This window comes from Sciurus vulgaris (assembly GCF_902686455.1).
Source record: "Sciurus vulgaris genome assembly, chromosome: 3".
Classification (NCBI taxonomy): Eukaryota; Metazoa; Chordata; class Mammalia; order Rodentia; family Sciuridae; genus Sciurus; species Sciurus vulgaris.
Window position 1 is genome coordinate 148,700,885 of NC_136463.1, and position 24,877 is coordinate 148,725,761.

The 24,877-nt window shown below is 36.7% G+C and overlaps 1 protein-coding gene across 4 annotated transcripts in view; it reads right to left on the reverse strand.

The window, feature by feature from the left end:
* Positions 1-12: 12 nt before the first annotated feature.
* Positions 13-24,877, reverse strand: part of DNAH7 (dynein axonemal heavy chain 7) — a 350,205-nt gene continuing 325,340 nt past the window's right edge. For all 4 annotated transcript variants that reach the window (XM_079132564.1, XM_079132563.1, XM_079132565.1 and 1 more), the window contains 6 exons: positions 23,431-23,568; positions 19,680-19,910; positions 14,997-15,149; positions 13,435-13,612; positions 9,195-9,298; positions 13-801 (listed from right to left, as the gene is read on the reverse strand). In XM_079132564.1, coding sequence (XP_078988690.1) covers positions 595-801; positions 9,195-9,298; positions 13,435-13,612; positions 14,997-15,149; positions 19,680-19,910; positions 23,431-23,568 — 1,011 coding nt within the window. In that variant the 3' untranslated portion in view covers positions 13-594. The remainder of the gene's footprint in view (positions 802-9,194; positions 9,299-13,434; positions 13,613-14,996; positions 15,150-19,679; positions 19,911-23,430; positions 23,569-24,877) is intronic.

Sequence of the window (24,877 nt, forward strand, 5' to 3'; positions counted from 1 at the left end):
TTTTAACATGTGTTTGTTGGAGGTCGTTAATGTTACTTGTACAATGCTGTCACTGTGTGACATCCATATGAATTTTAGTGTATATCACATTGCAGTCAATCAGCTGTGATTATGCTTAGAAATACTATAGTAACTAGATGCAGTGTGAATTTTTTCCATTAACAGTCAGTGGCTTAAATGTGATTATGGTCCTGCAAGGTGATACTTGCTAAAATATCTAAACTTTTTTGTTGTAACTGAATCATTTTTTTAAAAACAAATTTATAAAGCTGGAAATGATCAATTGCTGTTTTTTTCATTGTCAACAGTGGTGTGTCATTTTATGTGTGTTCCTAATGCTTATGGAACTCTCCCAAAATAAAGTTATTCAAAAAGAGCACACAAATATACTGGTGTTTTTTTAGTGCCTTCATCACAATATTTCCTTAAAGTATGAAAGGTTTTAAATTTAGACTGCTTTTGCACATAAGCAAATTCATCCTTTTAAAAAATGTTAGTCAAATGTACTTAAACTAAAAAAATTGTTTCAACAGAGTAAAATATACTTTCTATTTAAATAACAACAAATAGGAACAAGAAAGTGACATCTTTGGGTTATGAGTTAAGTTGACACAGCAGTGCCACACCACGTCCAATCCAGTGCTCCTTGGGTTGTTCAGAGGGAAGAATCATGGCAATTACAAAGTTTGTAGAATGGCCAGTGGTGGATAGTGTTCCTCTCCGCTCACTTGTCTTGTACAATGGAGCAAGGTAACTTGGTCGTTTTGGTATGTCTGACCTCCTACAGGGCTTTAGCCACATCTGAAAGAAATCGCATAACATTCTTTAGGTCAAGGTTATTATACCTGTGTGTATTTGAGTCTACTGTGGTATTCTCAGAATCAGGTTAGTCATGTCTGGGCAAATTTCTGTGGCACAAACAGATCTTATGTTTTGAACAATCGTAGCAACTGCTGACAAAATATTTTTTAAGCTCTTAACTTCAGGACCAGTTTTAAAACAAAAAATAGTTTTTACTTATTCTTGAAAAGCAATTTAGCATCTCTCCACCATACTTCCCTGGGAATGATTTGGGGGCTTGCACTAACAAGACAAAAGTTACATTTTCAAAGAAGAAAATTACTACTGAAAACCATGTGTCTTAATTTAAAGCCAGTTCCAAAAAATTCAGAAGCTCTTATTAACAGCTATGTAACTTCATCTCCCAGGAAGCCACCACCAGAGTGCTATAGACCAAAGCAATCTTGAGAAGAGACCTATTTGAATTTGGACCATTTTAGGGGTTAGAAATCCCTCCCATTTCTGAGACCCTTTAGACAGTCACTGCTTTACACTACACTAGCTTGATGGGTAGATGTCTCACAAGCCAGATTTAGCTCTATGGACTGGCTGACAAAAATCACTTAAGGGGTACATAGTGGGGGACAGATGTGAGGTGGAGAAAAGCAGAATGTGCCATCCACAACTGGATTGGAGCATCTGCCCCAAGACCATTGAGCGGCACGTCTAGTCATGTGTGGGTACCAGACTAAGCGCACTTTTCAAGGTTTCCACTACCTTTCTACCAGCACTGTGTGCATGGGCACCTAACCAGGAAGAGAAAGACAATCTACATGGCTCCCAGCAGAGGGAGTCTCCTGCAGTGCTGTAGCCCTGTCCCCAATGTGTGCAGCCTGGGAAGGTCCAGAGAAACTTCACTAAATGACAGCTGTGTTCCATACTCCCTCACTCCTATAAGCACCTCAGCCAAGAGCTATTTTCACTGGGCTCCAACTGTGATCCACTCCCACTTGATAGTTCCTGGAGGAAACTAGAAATCAAAGAAAAGGGGGAGGGGAGGAGAAAAAGTTCTCAAAGGTTGCCCTGCCCTTGGGGTACACAGCCTAAGACATCCAGAGAGAAACAGTCAAGTGCCTAGTGGCTTTCTGTTCTTTCTCCTGGAAGTCCCTCAACTGAGAAATCTTACCTGACTCCATTCACCAACTCTCACTTGATCCTTGACAAGTACTACAATTGAAAAAACGGGAAGGAGAAAAGCTCCCAGCTGTCACCTTGCCCTTGGTGGGGGAGGGGGGGGGGAGTCTAAGAAAGTCTGGAGAGAAATGAAGAGAGAAATATTGCCCAGTGTCAGACTCTGCTTTCCCTCTCTACTTACCCCTGAGAGGGGTTTTGCTCAGCTCTAGCTGTGACCTATTCCCACCCAATCCCTGGTGGGTACCACAACTGAAAGAATGAAGGGAGAAAAGTCATCAGCCATTGCTGCATCCCCAGGCACGGAAGCTACGGAGGCTCTGAGGTCCCACTCCTAGGCAGGCACTCCCACGGTAGCAGCAAAGAGAAGAAACAATTTTTGCTACCACCACACTTACAGGGGTCTTCAGCCTGGGTCACCCCTGCACCTTGTCTGATCATACACTGCTGACAAGACTGGATGTGCCCAAGAGGGGAGGCTATGATTCCTGTCCCCACCTTTTCCTGTGCAGTACCTGGACCTACACCAATGTCTAATCAGAGGACAAGTGTTAGGCCCTTCACCACTGCTGGAGCAGCATATACCCTTTCAAGTAGTAGCCAATATCACCCATCACCAGAGGGTCACCACTCCCATCATAGGAATACCTCACAGGATGCATCCTACATGCATCTGTTCTCTTTACCACACCTACCTGAGTTGGTAGAGGATCCCCACTCCGGCAAACCTGCAAAGAGAATCATCTCTATGACACCAACACAATACAGTCTACACTGTGCCCAAACTCAGTTATCACAGGTGAAGAAACAACAGGAAGATACAATGGTACCAAGCTGGAAATAAAGTCAACATTGCCTAACAAGTTGATACCCCAGCACACATTTTCAGCAGAAAGCCACTAAAAAGGTCATCCCTAAAGTGGTAGAGAAAACCATTCTATCAGATGTACAAATCCCAACATAGGATCACAAGAAACACTAAAAACATGAAGATTATAACTCTGTAATAACAGATTCCAACGATTTTAAGAAAACAATGAGATCCAAGAGAATACAGACAAACAGTTGTGTTACTTAGCTTTTCATTGCTGTGACCAAAATACCTGACAAGAACAATTTAGAGGAGTAGAAGTTTATTTTGGCTCACGATTTCAGAGGTATCAATCCATGGTTGGCTGATTCCATTACTCTGGGCTTGAGGTGAGGCAAAACACCATGACAGAAGGGTATGGCAAAGGAAAGCTACTCAGCTTATGTCAGTCAGGAAGTAGAGAGGGAGGAAAGGGATGGGGACAGAGATACAGTCCAAAGGCATCTTAACCCAGTGACCTACTTCCTCTAGGCACCCCACCACCACCTATTTATAATTACCACCCGGAGTCCATTCAGCTATCAATGGATTAACCCAGCAAATAGATTGATCCACTGATGAAATCAGAGCCCTAAACATTGCTGCATTGGGGTCATACTTTCAACACGTGAGTTTTGGGGGGACTCTTCATATCCAAACCATAACAACAGGTAAGTGGAATTAGGTGCACAATGCAGAACATGAATAAGAAGTTCAATAAAGAGTAGAGGTTGTTAAAAAGAACTAATCAGAAATCTTGGAAATGAAGAGGTCAATAAGTCAAATTAAAACATTCAGTTAAAAGCCTCAATAGCAGAGTCGATCAAGTTGAGGAAAGAATATCAAAACTTGAGGACATGTCTTTGAAATATCCACATTCACCCAGAAATGAAGAAAATTAAAAGAATGAAGAGAGCATAGATGTTTGGAATATCATTAAAAATCAAATATCTGCATCATTAGCATACCCAAGAAAAAAAGGATTAAGGCAAAGAAAATATATTCAATGAAGTAATAGCAGAAAACTTCTCCAATCTTGGGAAAGACATGGATACCCAGGTACAGGAGGCCTATAAAACTCTAAATAGAAATGACCACGAAAGATTCTCTCCACAACATATTATATCAAACTGTCAAAAGTTCAGGAAAACTCGGTGTGATGGTGCACACCTATAATCCTAGGAGCTTGGGAGGCTGAGACAGGAGGATCACGAGTTCAAAGCTAGCCTCAGCAATGGTGAGGCACTAAGCAACTCAGTGAGACCCTGTCTCTAAATAAAATACAAAATAGGGCTGGGGATGTGGCTCACTGGTCAAGTGCCCCTAAGTTCAATCCCCAGTACCAACAAAACAAAACAAAACAAAACAAACAAACAAACCCCAAAAGTAAAGGAAAAATCATTTTAAAGTCTTCAAGAGAAAAGCACCAAGTCACATTTAAGAACACCTCATTAAACATAAAACAGATTTCTCAGCAGAGATCATACTGGCCAACAGGCCATGGAATGATATATTGCTGTCCCGAAGAAAATAACTGCCATCCAAGATTACTAGACCTAGCAAGGCTATCCTCCAGAACTGAAGAAGAAATAAAGACCTCACAAGATAAGCAAAACCTAAGGACCTTCACACAAGCCTTCAAAAGATGCTTAAAGGAGTCCTATACCCAGAAGTTGGAGAAAGATGGGGCTAGGGATATACCTTAGTTGGTGAGCCAAGAGTGCTTGCCTTGCATGCACAAGGTCCTGGGTTCAATCCCCAGCCCCACAAGAAAAAAAAAAAAAAAAAGCAGGAGAAAGATAATTACATTAGAATAGTATGTGAAAGTGTATAACTCTTTAGAAGAGTAGATACACAAATGAGAAATAACATCCCAGGGATGCAAGTTTGGTTCAACATACAAAAATCAATAAACATAATTCACCACATCAATAGACTTAAAGGCAAGAACCACATGATTATCTAAATAGATGCAGAAAAAGCATTTAACAAAATATATTATCCATTCATGTTTGAAACACTAGAAAAACTAGGAATAGAAGGAACATACCTCAACACTGTAAAAACTATGCTAAACTCAAGGCCAACATTCTAAATGGAGAAAAAGTGAAAGCATCCCCTCTAAAAACTGGAACAAGACAGGGATACCCTCTTTCACCACTTCTATTCAACATAGTTCTTAAACTCTAGACAGAGCAATTAGACAAAAGAAAGAAATTAAAGTGATATAAATAGGAAAAGAAGAGTTCAAACTATCCCTATTTGCCAAGGACTTGATTCTATATTTAGAAGTCCCAAAAACTCCACCAAAAAGCTTCTGGAACTCATAAATGGATTCAGCAAAGTAGCAGGATATAAAATTAACACCCCAAAATCAATTGCATTCCTATATACCAATGATGAATCAGCTGAAAGAGAATTTAGGAAAACCATTCCATTCACAATAATGTAAAAAAAAAAAAAAAAATACTTGGGAATCAATCTAACAAGAGATAAAATACCTATGCAAAAAAAAAAAAAAACAAAAACAAAAAACCTAGAGAACATCAAAGAAAGAAATTGAAGAATAGCTTGGAAGATGGAAAGGTCTCTCATGTTCTTGGATAGGCAGAATTAATGTCAAAATTGCATACTACCAAAAGTGCTATGCAGATTTAATGCAATTCCTATTTAAATTCCGATGACAGTCTTCAGAGAAATAGAAAAAAAAACAAGTCATGAAATTCATTTGGAAAAATAAGAGGTCCAGAATAGCCAAAACAATCCTTAAGAAGAAAAGTGGAGCAGGAGGCATCACAATACCAGACCTTAAATTATACTACGGACCTTTAGTAATAAAAACTGCATGGTATTGGCACAAAACCAGACATGAATACCAATGGAACAGAATAGAAGCACAGATATCAAAAATACAAATATCTCAAACTAGACAAAAACATCATAAACATACACTGGAGAAAAGATAGCTTTTTAATAAATGGTACTGGAAAAACTAGAAATCCATATGTAGCAGAATGAAATTGAACCCCTATTTCTCACTATGACAAAAACTCAGCTCAAAAGTGGATCAAGCCCTTTTACTGAGGGAAACAGGCTTAGAACAGGAGGCACAACTTCCTCTGCCTCACCAACTCCAGAGATGCTGGGCAATATCCAACACCCGAACTGGCTTGCGCATTATGCCAAGCTCTCTGCTCTTTGGAATTTTTTGAAGAAAAGGTCAAAAGGAAAAGTAAGAAAAAAAGTACTTTCTCGGAAAGTGTCAGTTAATGTTGAATGTAATGGCAAGGCATTCTTGTGTGAATGATCCCCAATATCTCCATTCATATTCACCAATTAAGCATCTTCTCACTCACATATTTCTGCCTCTGCCCCTCTTCCTGGCCTCCTTGGATCCCTGATATATTTTCCTGCTCACGGATCAATCAGCTACTTCCAATTTCGTCCTTTCTGAAAATCTTTCCTGAAAAATCTTTCCCTCAGGACACAGGGCTAGGCTTGGGTATTGACATGCAAAAAAAGTTCCTTGCTGGATTGTTTTGTACAGGAGAATTAGGAATTCCTTAGACATTGTTTGGCTTGGTCATGTTTGCTTCTCTGCATACAATTTCACAAATTAAATCTGTAGGCGATCATGTGTTGTATCTCAGAGGAGCCGTTCCAGCACAGGCCATATAGTTCATATGGTAGAGTGCCTGCCTTGCATGCTCGAGGCCCGGGTTTGAGTTCCCAGCACTGTGGGGTTGCGGAAGTAACAAAGGAAACCAAATCTGAGCCTCCCAACCTTCCATCGTCTCTTTTTCTTTGCTTTTCTCCTCTCGTCACAAAAGGAATCAACACTAAAACTGCACCAATTTCTCTTGCAACCCAAGTCCACCAACAGCTTTCAGCAGGCTACTGTGCTCCAAGAGAGCAGTGCTCAACAGTCACCTGCTTTTTTTCAGAGCACTTGTTCCATGAAATCATTCTACACTCCTTAGGTCAGAGATCACTGGCCTCTCATGGGTATACATATGAGGATAATTTTTCCGCACTTTCTTCAGCTGCGCATTGTGCACAAGGTTTCAGGAAATTCAAAATGACAACCGTACTTGTACCTGGCACTCTCCAGGCTTCTTGGACCCACTGCCATATTCTCTGCCAGTGAAGGGGCTTTCACACCGGAGCACTTTCCACGTGTACCAACATGGTCTAATGTTAATCCAGGAGGTGAACTCAAAAGACAGCCGCTCTTATCCCTGGAACTCCTCTCACACTTTTGCTTTGCAGAGGCTTGCCTGTGATTTCTTGGTGAGTAAAGTTCGGATTTGGGGCTGAATCGATGTTAGCCTGTATTGATAGCATTCAGGACTTTCACAGGGCATTTACAACCAACTCACTCAACGTCATTAGAGCTCCAGTGTCAAGAGGAATGGAGCCTGTTTGTATTCTTCTGTTAATATTGATGGACATCCTCAAATGAAGCAGTGCAGGGATTAGTGTTGCATATCCGAGGATCACCTGGCTTAAATTGTAGGTCGTGGGGGAAGGTGCTGTGAAGTTAGGAATGCCTATACTCATGTGTTCTTGTGCCAGAGAAAATAGGAATCAACATTCGTATATTCGACTGTCCCTTGAGTACAACAGAAGAGACAGGAACTTGCAAGGGCATTGTTGTTCTGAAAAGGGGAATGAGGTTCAGTATTCATGGTTGCATAGAGAATGAAAAGAAAAAAAAAAAGTGGATCAAGAACCTAGGCAGAGATCCTGAGCTTACTAAAAGAAAATGTAAGTCCAACTCTCTATTATGTTGGCTTAAGAATCGATTTCCTCTACGAGACTCCTAAAGTGCAAGAAGTAAAATCAAGAATCGATAAATGGGATGGCATCAGAATAAAAAGCTTCTTCATAGCAAAGGAAATAATCAAGAGTGTGAACTGAGAGCCTATAGAATGGGAAAAGATTAATAATCTGTCTGCATCTCAGAGCATTAATCTCCAGGATATACGAAGAACTAAAAAAAAAAAATAACCCAATCAATAAATGGGCAAAGGAACTGAACAGGCACTTCACTGAAGAAGAAATATGAAGAGTCAACAAATATATGGGGCTGGGGATGTAGCTCAGTTGGTAAAGTGTTTGCCTCTCAAGCACAAGGCCCTGGGTTCAAATCCCCAGCACCAGAAAAAAAAAAAAAATATATATGAAAAAATGGATAGGCAGAATTAATATCTCTAGCAATTAGAGAAATGTAAATTAAAATTTCACTGAGATTCCATCTCAGTCCAGTCAGAATGGCAATTATCAAGAACAAGTAATAATAACTGTTGGAAAGGATGTCAGGAAAAAGGTACACTCATAAATTGCTAGTTGGACTGCAAATTGGTGCCACCACTGTAGAAAGCAGTATGGAGATTCCTCAGAAAACTTGGAATGGAACCACCATTTGATCCAGTTATCCCACTCCTTGGTAAATACATAAAGGACTTAAAATCCACACACTACAGTGACACAGCCACATCAATGTTTATAGCAGTTCAATTCATAATAGCTAAACTATGGAACCAACCTAGGTGTCCTTCAACAGATTAATGGATAAAGAAAATGTGGTATATGTACACAATGGAATATAAAAAAGAATGAATTATGGTATTTGTTGATAAATGGATGATGGATCTGGAGAGTATTATGCTAAGTGAAATAAGCCAAACCCCCAAATCCAAAAGCTGAATGTTCTCTCTGATATGGGGATGGTAACACACAATAAGGGGCTGGGAAATAGAAGGTCACTGGATTAGACAAAGCACTTTTGGTCACTGGCAGACCTGGGTAGAGCATTAGAAATTCAAGTCATCCGTATCTGATGTGCATGTTCCCAGTTAAGGCTGAACCAGGGGAAGCTCTGCTTTCTGTTTCATTTTTCATAACTATAAGTAAGTGTCCTTTTCACAGTCTATTTAGTACAACTTGTTTACCTTTTCCTGTTTTTTTTTTTTCTTTTTGTAATTGAATCATTTAAAATGACTCCCAAGTGCATACTACAGTGTAGTCTAATATTAGCTTAGTGCCTGTAGGCTATGTAATGTAGAGAGGATACCACAAGCTTTCTTCAGGAATGAGTTATGTACTGTTAGCCATGAGCTTATGTTACTGATCCAAGAATATGTGTTAAATAAGATGGCTTTAAATAGAAAAAAAAGAGAAAAAAAAATCAGAATTATGTGTCAATCAACTAACAAAACAGACTGCAGGAACTCAACCCCATATTTCCCCTGGGAGCAACAAATGGTTCATGAATTTGCTAATCCAATGTTGGCAGCAACTTTATAGAGCATTATAACTCCAAAATAATAAGAATTGGCTGTATATGTCTATATCATTAGGAAATACTAACCACAGGCATTGTATCATAAAGAATTTTCGGATGTGATTCTCCAAGTTTCTTGATTTTTCTATTCCAGGAAGCTCCATCCAGAAATAATCCATGAATGAAAACACCTAAACATAAAAGAAATGTTAATATACCATTTTATTAATTTACTTTATATTGATTAAGCTCTCAATCTAAAATGCCTACATGTGAATATTATGCAGGTGATACTAGGTTAGTAATCTAAGGCTTGTGCTAAAATGAAAGCAATCTTCTGAGTATTTTAACATTAACATTTCAAAGGCATCTACACTTTGCCTAGTAAAGTAAAGCAACACTAAAATTAGGTGTGGAACACAAAAGAGGAAAGGAATTTTGAACTGTCTAAATTAAATGTATAATGACGGATAATTGAATAATTTGACCTTAGATATTAGCTGGTTTACAAACTGCATGTAATACTTTAATAAATTCAATCTGTTAGCCAAGTTCAAAAACATATAACTCCGGGGCTGGGGAGATAGCTCAGTCGGTAGAGTGCTTGCCTTGTAAGCACAAGGCCCTGGGTTGGATCCCCAGCAACCCTCCCACCAAAAAAAAAAAAAAAAAAAAAAAAAAAATATATATATATATATATATATAACTCCAAGAGATATCACTGATACTGCTCAGACTTCAATCCAAATGATACATTCTTGCCTTTTATCAAAATATCATGGGGGAAAAAAAAGGAAAACCAATCCTTTCCCAGAAGTAAATACTTAAGAATTAACCATAAGTTTTTCAAGAAAACTCCTTGAGAAATGTGATGCCTTCAAATTTCTGATAAATACTCAGTTGGCCATGAAGAAAGCAGATAAGCCAGGGAGTCAAAGACCCTGGGTTTAAAATCTCAACTCTTGTCCATGACTACTGTTGAGTCCTTGGGAAGTTTATTTAACCTCTCTGAGCCTTAGTTTTCACCTCTATATAATGGGGATAGTGGTGGTATTTGTGCTGTAGGGTTATTATGAGGATTAAACGTAAAGGACTTGGAAGTTTCTGGAATTCAGCAGTGGAAGAAAGCAATTCCATGCTAGGTATCCATGCCCTTCCCTTGAATTTTCTTTACTCGACTTAGATGCTGCTTAACCACTTCTTCTTAAGTACTTAGTTTGAGACAAATTATTTATCTTTCCTGATTATTATATGTAATTCTATATAATTATATATTGAATTTTATGAGGTCAGGGTCTCAAACTCTATTAGTATCTTTTACAGCATGTAAAATAATGCTGTACAAAAGTGAATTTTTAAAAGCTTGTTCAATTAAGGAAGCAATAAATTTTTAAAAACCTGGCAGAAGACAGTTGTTAAACTTCCTTCAGGTATTTAGCAATTTGCCCATTCTAAATCTATTAAGAATAAAGGGATTCTGTACAAATAGGTTAATGATTAGCTAGATCTGTGGCTGGGAAGAAAATGATTAGCTATAGGATAATGTGTGTCTCCAGGTCCCCTCTTTCCCTCATGTCTGTTGTTCTTAAATGTGTATCTATAATAAAACTGTTTAGATTAAATATTAAAGATGGAATAAAGGTGCTTTAAAATGTTACATTAGATTCCCTTCATTTGTAGAAATTAAGCAGCATGAATTTGGAATTTTTACAGTTGCATTTGAGGACCAGACAGACACCAATAGTCACTGAAGAAAGAAGGGTGAAGACGGAGAAGGTCTCAGTTCTCTCGGTATTGGTACTGTCATAGGAAGAGAGACCATAAAGGAGGAAACATGTAATGTGATTGCAGAGTGTGGCTAGTGTTTGAAGTTAAGAAGCATAGTAGTTAAAAAGGATAGCAAAGGGAGTGAAGGCCTCAATAGATTGAATTTTCATGGAGGTTATTTTCTGATGACCTGCAATTTTTAAAAGTGAGACCGGAAGTTGAGAAGTGACCACTATGGGTCTGTGCCTAGGAATAGCGCATACAAAAGACCCCAAAGAGAACAAAACTTGAGGTATTCTATTGACTGTGAGAGGTCCGTGTGAATTGAGTAATGACACATGAGGAACTTGCACTTGATGAACTCGTGTAGGTAAAGGGTAGCCAGAATGTGCCTGGTCTCTTAGCTGTGGTAAGAAATCTAGGCAAATATCATTATGGACTTATTTAGTTGTCTGATTTTTCAATGGAGGCTAGAGCAGACATGATCTGTTTACATCTTTCAAAACCTTCCAGGGCATCCATGTAAGTCAAGGATTATAATTAGGTAATGACACTCGTAGGGAGATAATAGGCTAACATAGAGGTCTTGATAAACAATGGTGGTGGCAGTAAGACTGTAGGTGAGCAACTGCATCTGATGTGAGCACTACGAGGAAGCAGAAGAGAGAAGAATTCCTGGGTTTTGACTGGATGGCAATGACATTTATTAAAATTTATTATAAGTTTTCCCATATCCAGGAGACATTAAAGTGGACATGTTCGTGTGGCAGTTGGATAAGCTGTCTGGATCATAGAGAAAAGATCTAGATTGTAGACTGGGGGACATCAGCAAAGAAATGTTCATAGATTCAGAACAGGATGAGGTCACTGGGGAAGAGGATACGATTAGAAAAAAGAAATAATCCCAGGACTGAGTCCTCAGAAACTCCAGTATTTAGAGGAGCATAAGCCACCAAAGAAGCATAATTGTGGCCACTAAAAAAAAAAAAAAAAAAAATCAGTAGAAGGTGATATACTAGAAGCAAACGAAGAAGGATGTCTCTAAAAAGACAAAGTTGGCAACTGGTGAAAACTGCTGAGGCTAAGAGAAGACCAAGGGGAATTTGTGACATTTGTCAACATGGAAGTTATCAGGAGTTCTCAAAAGAATAGCACCAGTTGATCAGAGAGGATGAGAAGCACACAGAAATCAGGAGGTGAGAACCTGGAGCCAGTTTGCAGATATAATTACTTTGAGAGATTCTGCAATAAAAGGGAGAATAGATAAGGAACAGTCACTGAGGGGGTGTGGATATTATGGCAATTGGAATTGTTTTTTGATTTAAGATGAGCAAGCTGAATGTTGTTAGGGATTTTCTAGTCATGAGAGAGATGATGTTGATTCTAGAAAGAGAAGGCACAATTTAAGAAGCAAAGCCCTAGAGAAAGAAGGACAAGGAAATGGGGTCTGGATTCTCAGAGGGTGCAGATATTGGCAGGCTTAAGAATTTAGTGATGCTGAAAGCTCTCTTCTGAAAGCTTTTTATTTTTGCAGTTAAGGATGAGGTGAGATAGGGTCGAGAAAGGGAAAAGCAGGATATGAGAGCGGGAAGGCAAATCCCTCAGGCGAATAGTAGTAGGATGGCTTTGTGTTGCAAACTCTTCTGTGTGAAAATCAATACAAAGTAAAAACACTTGGCACAGTGATGTGATTATCAAACACTGTAACTGCATATTAACTTGTCAGTTTCTCCCACTAAAGTTTAAGCTGGTCGAGGAACTAGACGCTAATGTTTCCTTGTTGATATCTCCAGTACCTAATGAAGTGAACCAGTGAATTCATAACTCAATGATGAATAAGAAGAGTTGACTTTGACACATTAGTTGAGGCAGTATATATTAAGTTATTTAGAAATAGATACCATTCATTTAAAGACAGCACCAATTGGGTAAAATTTAGGAATCCATAGCATTTTTATAAATACTTGTTTAAAATAGTTTAAAACCCTCTCCACCGAATTTGAAATAAAACATCAGAGTCATCACAAAGTTGAAAAGCAATTGATAAGGAAAATAAAAGATTTCCTCACAACCAATTGGTCAATCATAAAACAAATGTTCCTATTAGTGATAAGTTTTGGAATTCTGTACATAACAGGAAAAATGACATATTTTAGAACTTTGCAAAAGTATGCTCTTTGAGGGATCAGGAATAATCTTCTTCTGTTCAAAGCGGTATCATCCTGATACCCCAAGGTCAAAATAAGGTTATGGCTGTTTAGCACATGTATTGTTAATTTGATGATTATTTTTTAACTTATTAGAAGTAATTTCTAACTTACATAATTCTGAAAAAATACAGGGACATATACTCTTGTTTTTTCCAGATTGACCTATTGCTAGGTAAATGTGCCCCACTTACTTTATCATATAGCCTCTCCCATAAACTTTTTCCCAACCATTTTGAGGCTAAGTTACCTACACGATGTTTACTTTTTTAATAGCTGAGGAAGGTAAGCAAGAAGTTACAATTCTGTTCGGTGCCCAGGTAAGAGCAAACTCATTCTCTTACTTTACTTACCATCTTCAGGACCATTTTTATAGTCTTTGTCTTCCATCACTTCATAGTCAAACCCAAGGAGATCAATGGGAATAGTGTATTTTCTGGCGTAGTTCTGCTGGGCTCCAGTCAGGAAGGCTTGGGTGAAGAAGAAGCCGGAAAGCCAGAAGACTGGAGGAGGGCCAACCTCATACCATTGCTGTGGTGGATCAAAACACAAGTGTCCTAATAATAGAGTCTTCAAATTTTGAAAACAACATTGCTTGATAAAATGTGTCCCCAAACACTTTAGTTATCTTTAACCAAACTAGTAAATGAACTCTGAAGAATGAAAAGCCAAAAATAAGTAGCATATTCAGCATTTGTTCTGACTTTCAACTTCATCTCTCTCACACAAGCTTAGGAATTACAATGTGTGAGAATGCAGATACAAATGTCTGTTTTACACAAGCCCAATGTTCTTTCACACCATAGTGAACATCTAATATGTATTGTTGCACAAAATATGTTAATTAGTTGAACAGAAGAGATTCATAGTCTGGTCATGTGGTTTATTCTTTAAAAATATTTTTACTCTATTAGAGTAAAATTAGTCACTAGTACCCAGGAGAATATTCTTGTGGAAGTTTTTCCTCCTATTTCATCAAAATATAATGAAATCTGACATATGGAAACACAATATTGCATAAGGAACTCCTGAAACAAGCAGGGAGTAAGAGTTTAAGGTCTTTAGAAATATCAAGACTCATTATTAATATCATAGATTTTAATAGTGAGCTGGTTGAATAATGACTTTAAAAAGTATATACAATATTATAGGAGACAGTCTGAAAAAATAAACTGGAAAAGCTTTTTCCTATAAGAGCCCAAAGTACAGCCTCATCTTTTAAGAACAATCTTAATTCCTTGGTGTCCAACTCATAGAACAGAGGCCCAGTACTACAAAAAAGGGAATTAAGTCAATTTGTCCCTCAAGAAATCTCCTCACAGTTTTTGATACCTCATATACAATATCTGGGAAATTAACTGATATTTCATGGATATAACTATTAAGAAGTGCACAGTTAAGCACCAATATTGGCAGTAATTAGGAGATAGGCTTCTTCCCATTCAACACTTCCAAAACAATTAGCCATTGAGGTCATTGTGTCTTGTGCTAAACCAACTATGAGGTGATTTCATGACCAAAAATGTTGTCAGGAAATGAAGAAATCAAACTCCTCACTAGTAACTTGTCTGGCTTTATAAGATCCTCTATTATCTTTATAAGATCTTCTTAGCATCTATTTTAATGCCAAGTATTTAAAGGGAAAATCAATATGCCAGATGTTTTTCTCCTTTCAAATGCCATTAACATCATTGAACATGAATACCTACTCCAAAGGCAGAACTTCCACTTCCAGTACTGCTATTGTTACTATTCAATGTGACAAGTACATACATTATATGAAATGTTATTAAATAGTGGCCATTTGTGTCTGGCCCTCACAGGAAACTACAGAATACTCATGTGTTGGGCATTCTGATGGAGAAAATGAAGTCAGAAGAAACATAACAATGTGTGTTAATTTGGATGAACTCACCTGCAAGAATTTTAGTCTTGCAAGGAAGTCATTCACATAACTGCCAAGTGGTTTAAGGCTTGGGTAGGATTTACCCATCCACATTCCTGGAATTTTGACATTCAAAATGCTTCTGACCACTTCTTCAAGATCTGTAGACATCACTACCAGCCCCTGAAACACATTTAACCTTGCTAACACGACAGAATAGATTATGAACAGTCTTCTTTTAAATACCTTCTTTACAATCATGCTAACAGAGTAAAGATACTTGTTTCGCTTATACGTAGGCATGAAGTCTTTGAACTAGTCCTTAGAAAAATATTAAGTTTTATTCTAAACAAAATTAACTGGAAAATCACAGTCTAACTTTGACTTAATTTATCTCTCTAATATGGACTAATAATATATTTCCAATCTGTCTTCTTAGATGGACAGTGATAAATATTAAATTAGGAAAACTACATGAAACGGTTTGAAAAGTTAAAATATCTGGAATTCCATTGTGAAGTCTAGCTGACCTTGTTGCATTTTGAATCACTGAGGCACAGATATTGAAACTTTGAGTTTCTTGAAAATCCCTGCCTATTTGATCTTGCAATTGAGCCAGTTATGATTATCATTTCTGTTTTTCCAATAGTGAAAATATTATTTCAGCTAACATATGGAGAAGATTTTGCAGTAAATGTGATGGATTAAACACACATATTTCATTTGTCTTCTTCTCAAAATTCCATTGCAACAATATTCAAGAAATTTATTTTTATAAAGGCATAAGCCCACAAGTGCAGAAAGGACACAAGGAAAGGGATAATGAAAACATAATTTTGGGAGCTACAAAACATGTGGACTGCTGATAGTTGACTCAGTAGTTACAAAAAGCACCTGATGCTGAACTGGAAGAAAGGAAAGCTAAGAATCACTTAGATATACACTGAGGAATCCTCCAAAGTCTTGGAAATTAATAGCCCCAAGTAACGCGGACCGAGAGGAAATGAGGAAGGATTTTGAAACCTGATTTATAAAACGAATCCCTAGGTCTTCTTCCCCCTAACTGCACATCCCTGACCTTGAATGTAACCTGGAAAGGAAAATGCAGAAATTCCTGGAGTGGGGGATACCAGGTCCATTTGAAGTCAGAGAGTTATCATACAGAAGTCAAGGGTATTAAGTGAATGCATGGGTAGTAAATGCTGAGATTTCTATGGTCTCTATACCTTTTCAGCCCCCAAAATGCTAGAAGCCAATCTTTATCTTCCAGGAAAGAAACAGGAAGAACCAGGTCAAGGAGAAACATATAATGACACATAATGATGCTGAGTGTTTCTTTGCTGAAGAGCTCACCCAGATTACTCTACAGTGAAGACCATAGTCAGCAATCAGCAGTGTTCTTATAATGGCCCTTCAACATGATAGTATAGTGCTCCCTTTTTTTTTTAAGCTTTTAATTTTTTACAGACTGCATTTTGATTCATTGTACACAAATGAGGTACATCATTTTGTTTCTATGGTTGTACACAATGTAGATTCATACCATTCGTGTAATCATACGTGTACATAGGGTAATGATGTCTGTCTCATTCCACCATCTTTCATACCCCCTCCCTCTCATTTCCTTCTACATATTCTAAAGTTCCCCCATTCTTATTTAAAAGTAGACAACTCAGATTCATTAGACATCAGAAGAAGGCTACCAACATGAAGGTGTTTTTCAATTAAGCATTCAACTTTTATAAACAGAGGACTACAGATTTTCTGTTTCTTGTGTAATTTGGGTAGCATGCTTTCTCAAGAATTTGTACGTTCATTTACATTCTTTAATTTACTGGCATACATTTTCATGGTACTATTTCAGACCTCTTAGGCTACAGTGTCTATTATAATGAGCTTTCTTCTATTAAGTGTTCCTTATCTGAAATTCTTGGGATCAGAATTATTTTGGATGCTTTTAGATCTTGAAATACTTGAAAATATATCATATATCTTACATATGATACAGGGAATAGGACCTAAGTCTAAACAAAATTCATTTATGTTTCATACCTGATACACATAGACTGAAGGTAATTTTACACAATATTTTTGGAGCACCTGCATTGTGACTGTCGGGTCAGATGTGGAGTTCTCTACTTGTGAGGTCATGTTGGCAGTGGTTTAAAAGTTTTGAATTTTGGAACATTTCAGATTTTGGTTGCTTAACTTGTGTGAACATTAGTTTTCTGTTACTTCTTTTTCTGGGTCATGTCTAATTAGTTTTTTAAGATAATGACTGGTTTTGTTGCCTATCTCTATTATATGTCTGTTTGCTATTTCATTAGTTTCTGCTTTTATTTCATTAAGTGTTTTGTTTTTCTAACATATACATTTGAAGATGCATTCCCCAATTTTAATATGTTGCTAGACTGCTTGTTCATTATGCTTTAATAGAAATGATTTTTAATTTTTCATTCAATTTTTTCTTTAAACTGTAGGTTTTTATCTTCCTGAATTTCCAAATATATGGGAATTTCACAATTTTTGTTATTCATTTCTAAGTTAGTTCCACTGTAATCAGAGAATATACTCTGATCATTTCAAATTTTTTATTAAGACATGTTTAATGGTTTTTCATATGATCAATAATTATAAAAATTATATGTGAATTTGAAAAAGGAAAGTACATTACATTCTTTCTGGAGTCAGTGTTTTGTATATACCAATTAGGTCAGTTTGTGAATTAAGTGGTCCAATACTTCTATACACCTTTCTTTTCCCTTTCTCTGCCTCTTTCTCCTTCTTCTTGATTTTAAGATTTTAAATTTTATTCCTCCTGATAATGAACTTATAAGATATACATTTTCTTATCTGGAATCTCTACCAGAAAAAATATATAGCTATAAATAGCATCATTGGAACAATTGACAAAACTGGAATTTTGATTGCTGATCAGATAAAATATTATATTAAGGTTAATGTTCTTGAGTTTGGTAAGTATATTGTAGTGTTGTAAAATAATACCCTTGTTCTCAGGAAGTATGCCTTGAATTATCAAGAGATAAAGGAGTACAATATAAGCAGCATTATTCTTAAATAATTTAGGAAAAAATTTACATAGATATGTGTGTGTGTGTAATACATAAAGAGGGAGAATGATAAAGCAGATATGGTAAATTCAGGAGATTATAATTTTATTGATCATATGTACATTTTTTAAAAATCACAAATTGAGTAAAAAAGTAAAGCTACACACTTTTATTTTTTGTTTATTGATATGTCTTGCCATCTTTCCTCATCAGCAATTATAAATCTGCTGTGTTCTTTTTAGTGATGGGCTTTCCATTGTCTGTATTAACATAACCACTGAATAAATATTTAGATTTTAGTCATCTGCTGTTTTCTATTATAAATGCAGTGCTGACCATCTCTATACCTATATACATACCTATAAGAAGAAAATCACAAGTGGTTCATATAATTTGGGTGAATGGATGGGAGAAATTGATGCCTCAAAGTAAACTAGGCTCATCTGTACAACCAAAATATATGAGACAATTTATAAATTTTTTTCTAAATATAATAAATATACCATCGACTCTAAAATTTATCTCCAGGTTTCACTTCCCTCTTAAACTCTAAAGCACATATCTAACAGTAATGCCACCTCTCCCTTAAGTCTATGAGGCATTTCAAAATTAATCTGACCAAAAAATAATTCTTGACTTTCTCCCTCAAACCTGTTCCTTCCCCAAGCCTTCTACTTCCTTCTGCCAAACCAGAAGTGATCCTTGATCCTCTCTTGTCCACTCCTCCCACATCAGCTTTCAGCCGCCCTAGTAGACTCCTAAGGCATAATAGCGTAAGCAACCACATCTCTCTCCCTCTAATGTAACCACCAGAGGCCAGCTCAGCGGGACTACTTCAACTGTGTAAGGAGCCTCTGTCTGTGCTCCTCCTGGTCCTCCACAAGATTTTCTACAGGGGTCACAGTGACTTTTTGAAAATGTAAAATAGGTCATTTAACTTCATTGCTTCAAACCTTTTGAAGCCTTCCTTTTACCATTGTATTTTCAAATAAAATTCAAGATCCTAAGCATGGCTGACAATGCCATCACGATCTGGTTCTGCCGTCTACCTCATGCTCACTTGCGCTAGTCACAGCGGTCATCTCTCTGATACTCCTGGATCATGCCACAGTTGTTCTCTTGATTTTACTCTATCTAAAATGCTTTCCCCTCAGAAGTCCCCTGGCTTCCCTTTTTTTGGCCTGTCCAAGGGTCAGCACCTCAGAAGGGTCTGACCCAGTCTGACTGACAGAGCTTCTCAGTCATCATTCTCTAGTCCCTTACCCTGTTTTATTTTTTTTCCCCCACGAAACTTATCACCTACCAAGAGTATAAGTGTATTTGCTTATTTTTGGTTTGTTTCTCTCGTTAAAATGGAAACTCACAAGATCAGAGGCTTTTGCTTTTCTTTTCATTCCTTAACATTTTGTGTCTCTTTAGCATGTACCTTATCCAGTGCTCTGTTGCTATGTAGCACACTCTATACTTAGCTGTTTTAACGGTTGCTCCCAGAATTCTGTTAAGGTCCTCAAAAATAGAGAATTGTTTTTTTAATCCACAGAATCAAGAACAGTGCTTGCCCAGTACTTATGTCTAATAAATTTTGCTAAATAGATTAATGCTATGTTTAGCTCAATGATTTTGTGTGTGTGTTTCATCTTACCTTGATTGCTTTTTGAATATTAATGCATGATTCTCTTATGGTCTTCAGCAACTTATTGAACCGTCCCATCTCTTGGACAAGTACAGTGTTCATGCTTTGAGTGTAAGTTGTTGGGTATCTCCTCATTGCAGAATCAACATCAAAGTTGTTTGGAAGTTTACCCAATATGTCACCAGCAACCTCATTTACTACTTCATCTGATGATTTTGCACCAGCACCTGCTGAACGAGACTATGAAGAATCCAAATGATAATTCAAAAATCCTCATAAAGTTCTAAGAATAATTGCAAAGGAAAAATCCTAAGGTAAATCTTCATAAGCATGAATACTGTTCTGCTATTTTATCCATGAGCATTCATATGACATTTATTAAAGCGATGATAACAGTCACGAGGAGAAATTTCTTAGAGAATACGATTATAAGAGAGGAAGAAGAGTAATATGTGATGTGTTCAGAGGCGAAAGAGGATCTGGAGAAAGCAAATAAGATATAGGTTTTGCTGCCTGGGTGAAGGGGGTGAATCAGATGCTGCAGATAGAGAGAGAAAAGCATTTAAGTTGCTGGAGTGACGGTGAGGAGAGAATCTGATCTGCTTTGAAAAAGCTTGCTGCAAAATATATTTGCTAATAACTCTGGGGCCTACTGGTCACCAAAGTAGAAATATAGTTTTCTCCTTGAACCTGCAGGGCAAAGAAAATAAGCTCATCTTCTCTAAGCAGTTGGAAGAGTTATAGAGAAAAGACAGACTTTAGTGATTCACATTGGAAGCAAGGAAGGAGAATTTCAACTCAATTTTTGTTTTTTATGTTTACAGTGACACTGTGTAAATGAATCTATATTTTCTGGAAAACCTCTTTAAATTCTCAGAATAAATGAATGTATGTGCATGTGTGTGTGTGCCTGTGTGTGCACTGAAGGAGAATAGCATTATTAGAAAATACATATTTTTTCCAGTCCAAGGAAATTGTGTTTAGTCTTTTTTTATTCAGATTTTACATTTCCTGGTTTTTATGCTATAAATATTATTTTTACTTAAGTTTCTACCTACCCATCACATACCACCACCGTAAGATCCTATAAGTCATACTATAAATAATTATTGGTAAGCTTTAATTATGTGATAGTAAAAAAATGGTATTTCCATATAATACCTTATTTAATACCAAGGTCCTTGGTTTACAACTAAATATATAAAAACAAATCATAAAGAACAAAAAAGATGATGAACATTTGACCAAAACTAGTGAAATGTCTATTTCTACTGCATTTCAAGAATCAAATGCTGATTTCTATTTGCAGTTTGACATACATGTTCTATAAAATCATTAAAAATATTCTTATTTTCTAATAATAACTGTGCCTCCATTAAAAGAAAACACACAAAACCCAGGCCTATTGCCCATCAAAAAGATGTGATAAAAATACTTCAGTAACATAGACACTTCCTATATGTATTTCTCACACACCAAAACCATATAACTGGGGTGGGTGGCAGGTTTTTGAAGGTAATATCCAACTGATAATAAGAATAAAGAGCAATTGTGTGCTATTTATCTGTAATTGTTTATCTTAGCTTTTTCTCTTTTACTACCTGTCCTTGGAGTTTTCACAATTGCCATTTGGAATATTCTAAGGGTTATTTTTTCTTTATTAAAAAGTGAAATTTATTTTTAAGGAGACATCACAGAGTTTAACACTTTTAGAGATCCTGCACCCTATTAGTTTTCTAATATTCTAAGTCCAAACAATTTTCCTACTCAAAATGAAGGACAGCAGTCAAGCATATGAAAATGATCTCGCAAAAAGTCACAATTCTGATACTTCCCTCTTTTATTTTTTCTAATATCTTTTATTTAAATACAATACAAAAAGTCTTATCACCATTAACATGATCTCCAAGCCATGCAGTTCTGGTCTCTCTCTGAACCATGATTCGCTGAACTACTGCTTACCCATTAGTATAACTGTACTTCCAATCCAAGTTTGAGGATATTAAAAGAGGTTGTTGAAACACATACAGAGAAGATACCCTTGTGAATTTAAACTTATTCATTTGGTTCTGAGTCATTTTCTGTTGGAATGAGCCTACTGTTTTATGTGTTCTATAATGTGACACACCCCATCAAGTTTAAATAAAGCCAAAAGACACTTTAAGTAAATGTCCTGTTGCCAGACTATTATGTACTACGTGCAGCTAATGTTCCTAAAGATTTACTTATTCCTGTTTGTTCACATACTTTTATGGCCACCCAGGCAACAATGACTTTAATGCCATCAACATGTAAAATGGACATAAAGTCTTTGTCCTTTTTGCCTTGTTAGAAAATGTCACTATAGATTTGATTAGAAATAGGAGTTCTGTTGACTTTTCTGTCAATAAGAACACATTATAGTACCCTCCTAATTCTTACATTTTTCAGCGTCTTTGGCTTTCTGCCGTTGAGTCATACACCATTTCTAGAATCTAGAAGGGGAGCTACAGGATAGCAGTTCAGAGCACAGGTTCTAGAGCCTAACTAGTGGCAGCCAGGCCACTTGGCTTTGTGTCCTGTCTCAAAACTGTACCAGCTGACATTAGGAAAACTACTGAATCTTTGTGTGCCTCAGTTTTCTAGTTGTAAAATGGGAAGAATAATAGCTCCTGCCTCATAGGATTGTCATAAGTATTAAGATGCTCTAAAGAGAGTGCCTACAACCTTGCTAGCACACAATAAGTACTAGATAAATATTAACTTTTCATTTTTATCAAGATTCCATAAAAACTATAAAATGAGTTAGAATTCAGTTAGTAGGATAATTTGCTTGACTGGACACTTATCCTTAAAATTTTATTCAATCACTATGGGAACTCTTGTCATTTGGATTAATTTCCTTTCAAAAATTAAAAAACTGAGCACATTTAAAGGGAGAATAATACAAGGGAAGATCTCTTAACAGTCAAGCAAGACTAACAAACAGTTAACAAACAGTTTTATTCAAACATACTGACTGATGCCCACAACATGCTAAATTCTGGTACCTTTGAAGATTGCTCTCCTAGCTGTGATGCATTATGCTCTCACCAGTAGGGCTGCATGTCTGCCAAGAATCAGCTGCATATTTCTTCTAACCCTTTTTATTTTGTACTTACCAATTATATGCTTTAAATATTATATTACCTGATAAAACATTACTGTGAAAAGATCTTTTTCTGTAGGTGAAATGTTTATGTATGTATGTATGTACATATATATGTATGTGGCGCTGGGGATCTATCCCAGAACTTTATACCTGCTAGGCAAGTGCTCTACCACTGAGTCACATTCCCAGACCCTCTGGAAGATTTAATAAAGGTAAGTCACTAAAAATAGTTGCTTTGAATTCCTAAGTGACTGGAAAATAAAACAGGCTAAATTCTAGATAGCTTTTGCCTTCAAACTGCTTCCCAAGTATCTTTGAAATTCTTTTTTCCACCTTAAAGAAGTTTTTTTAAAAACAAAAAAAAATGTAGTTGGACAAGCCTTATGTAAGAAAGAAATGGAAATGATGAGAAGCAGAATACTATTCACAGAACGGATCTTGGTTCTAAAAAAGATGAAAAAAAATTGCATGTTCACATACTCTATGTTTAAGGTATGCTGTGTTTTTTCTTGTCCTTTAAATGCCCCTCCACTCTGACAGAATTATGTCAGAACCTCTACCATATTGGCACATGAGGCTCAGAGAGCATCCCTCACAGGCTCAGCAGTCAACTCCTTCACACACACATACCTGTGTAAGAAGAATGTTATCGAAAAGCAGTTGAGTTTCTGACTGATCTTTAGTGATATCTGCATTGGCATTCATTCCAAAGATTTCTGGTGCTGGGGTCAGTGGCAGAGTCTTTGTGTATTCGATGTAGCTTTTATGCTGCAAAAATAAGTTACAAGAAGTTGAGAGTTTAGAAATCAATCGCATTGCAGAACTTCACAATTAAGAGCGATAGTTTTTTGACACTCTAGATACTGAGTTGGATGAAGGTGAGACTGGATACTGAAGGCTCATCCAACTCAACATGGGCCCAAGTTTAAAAAACAATATGAACATGTTTTGAGAGAAAAAGGAAATATCCCATTGAACTGGAATGGGTTTTTAAACAAGGGAAGGAGAAATCTGGTAACTTCATTGAGAAATTTCTTCCAGAGAATTTCGTGTTACATTTTGTTGTGACTCTTCTTAACTTATCAAAATAAAGATAATCTTTTCTAGTTTACTCTGATTATTTTGTTTAATCTTATTGTGGGAAATCCACCCAACTCAGAAAAGTAAAGATTATCTGAAATTTTATTTATTTTATTTATTGTCCCAAGATTATTACTATTAACATTATACATCTTTTTACATTTGTGCACACACATTTTATTCACATGGACTTCTATTGAAATTTTATGCCTTCCTTGTTATAAATATAATCATATACAAACATAACACAGAGCAAAGGAGGTTTGGTCACTAATGGTTTTATGACATGGACCCTGTTACATTCATCTTACTTCATTGGACTTCTTTCACATTTGACAATTCATCATTGGTTATCTTATTACCCTAACTCCTCATGTTGACTTAGTCCATCCGATCAGTGATGTGGTTCTGGGACTGATTTTCCCCTTCATCCATAGTGACGTCTGCCCTTAGCTAACATTAATCCCAGGGGATGATAGGGTTAGGGTTGGAGAGTTGGAGTATGTGTCTGTATGTGGCCGTGTATTTGACTTTTGACATATGCCCTTTGACTACTGGGGTTCAAATGAGAAGCAAACTTATTATCCTGGAAGTCCCTTGGTATCTATTGTGTGATAATATTTAGGCAATGGATAGGACCCAAGGAAGAGCGGAAGGAAACCATAGCCTGTGCCTCAGTGGTTCTGTCACTCCCTGACATGTCCACCCGGGTCAACCTTAATGAATCTGCTTTCTCATTTATAAAAGGGATAATAGTACCAATGTTAATTTGATGCTCTAGTGAGATGATTACTTCTAAGGACTTCTGATATAAATATTAGTAATTACTGTTAATAATATTCTGTAACTCCTCTCATGTGTATATTCATTTTAATTGGGGATAAGGTCTTTTTACTCAAAGAACTGAATTCAAGATGATAGAATTTCAGGCCACTGAAGAAGTTTTCCTTGGGTGAGGAATGTTTCTGAGACTCCTCACATAACAGCAAATAACTAA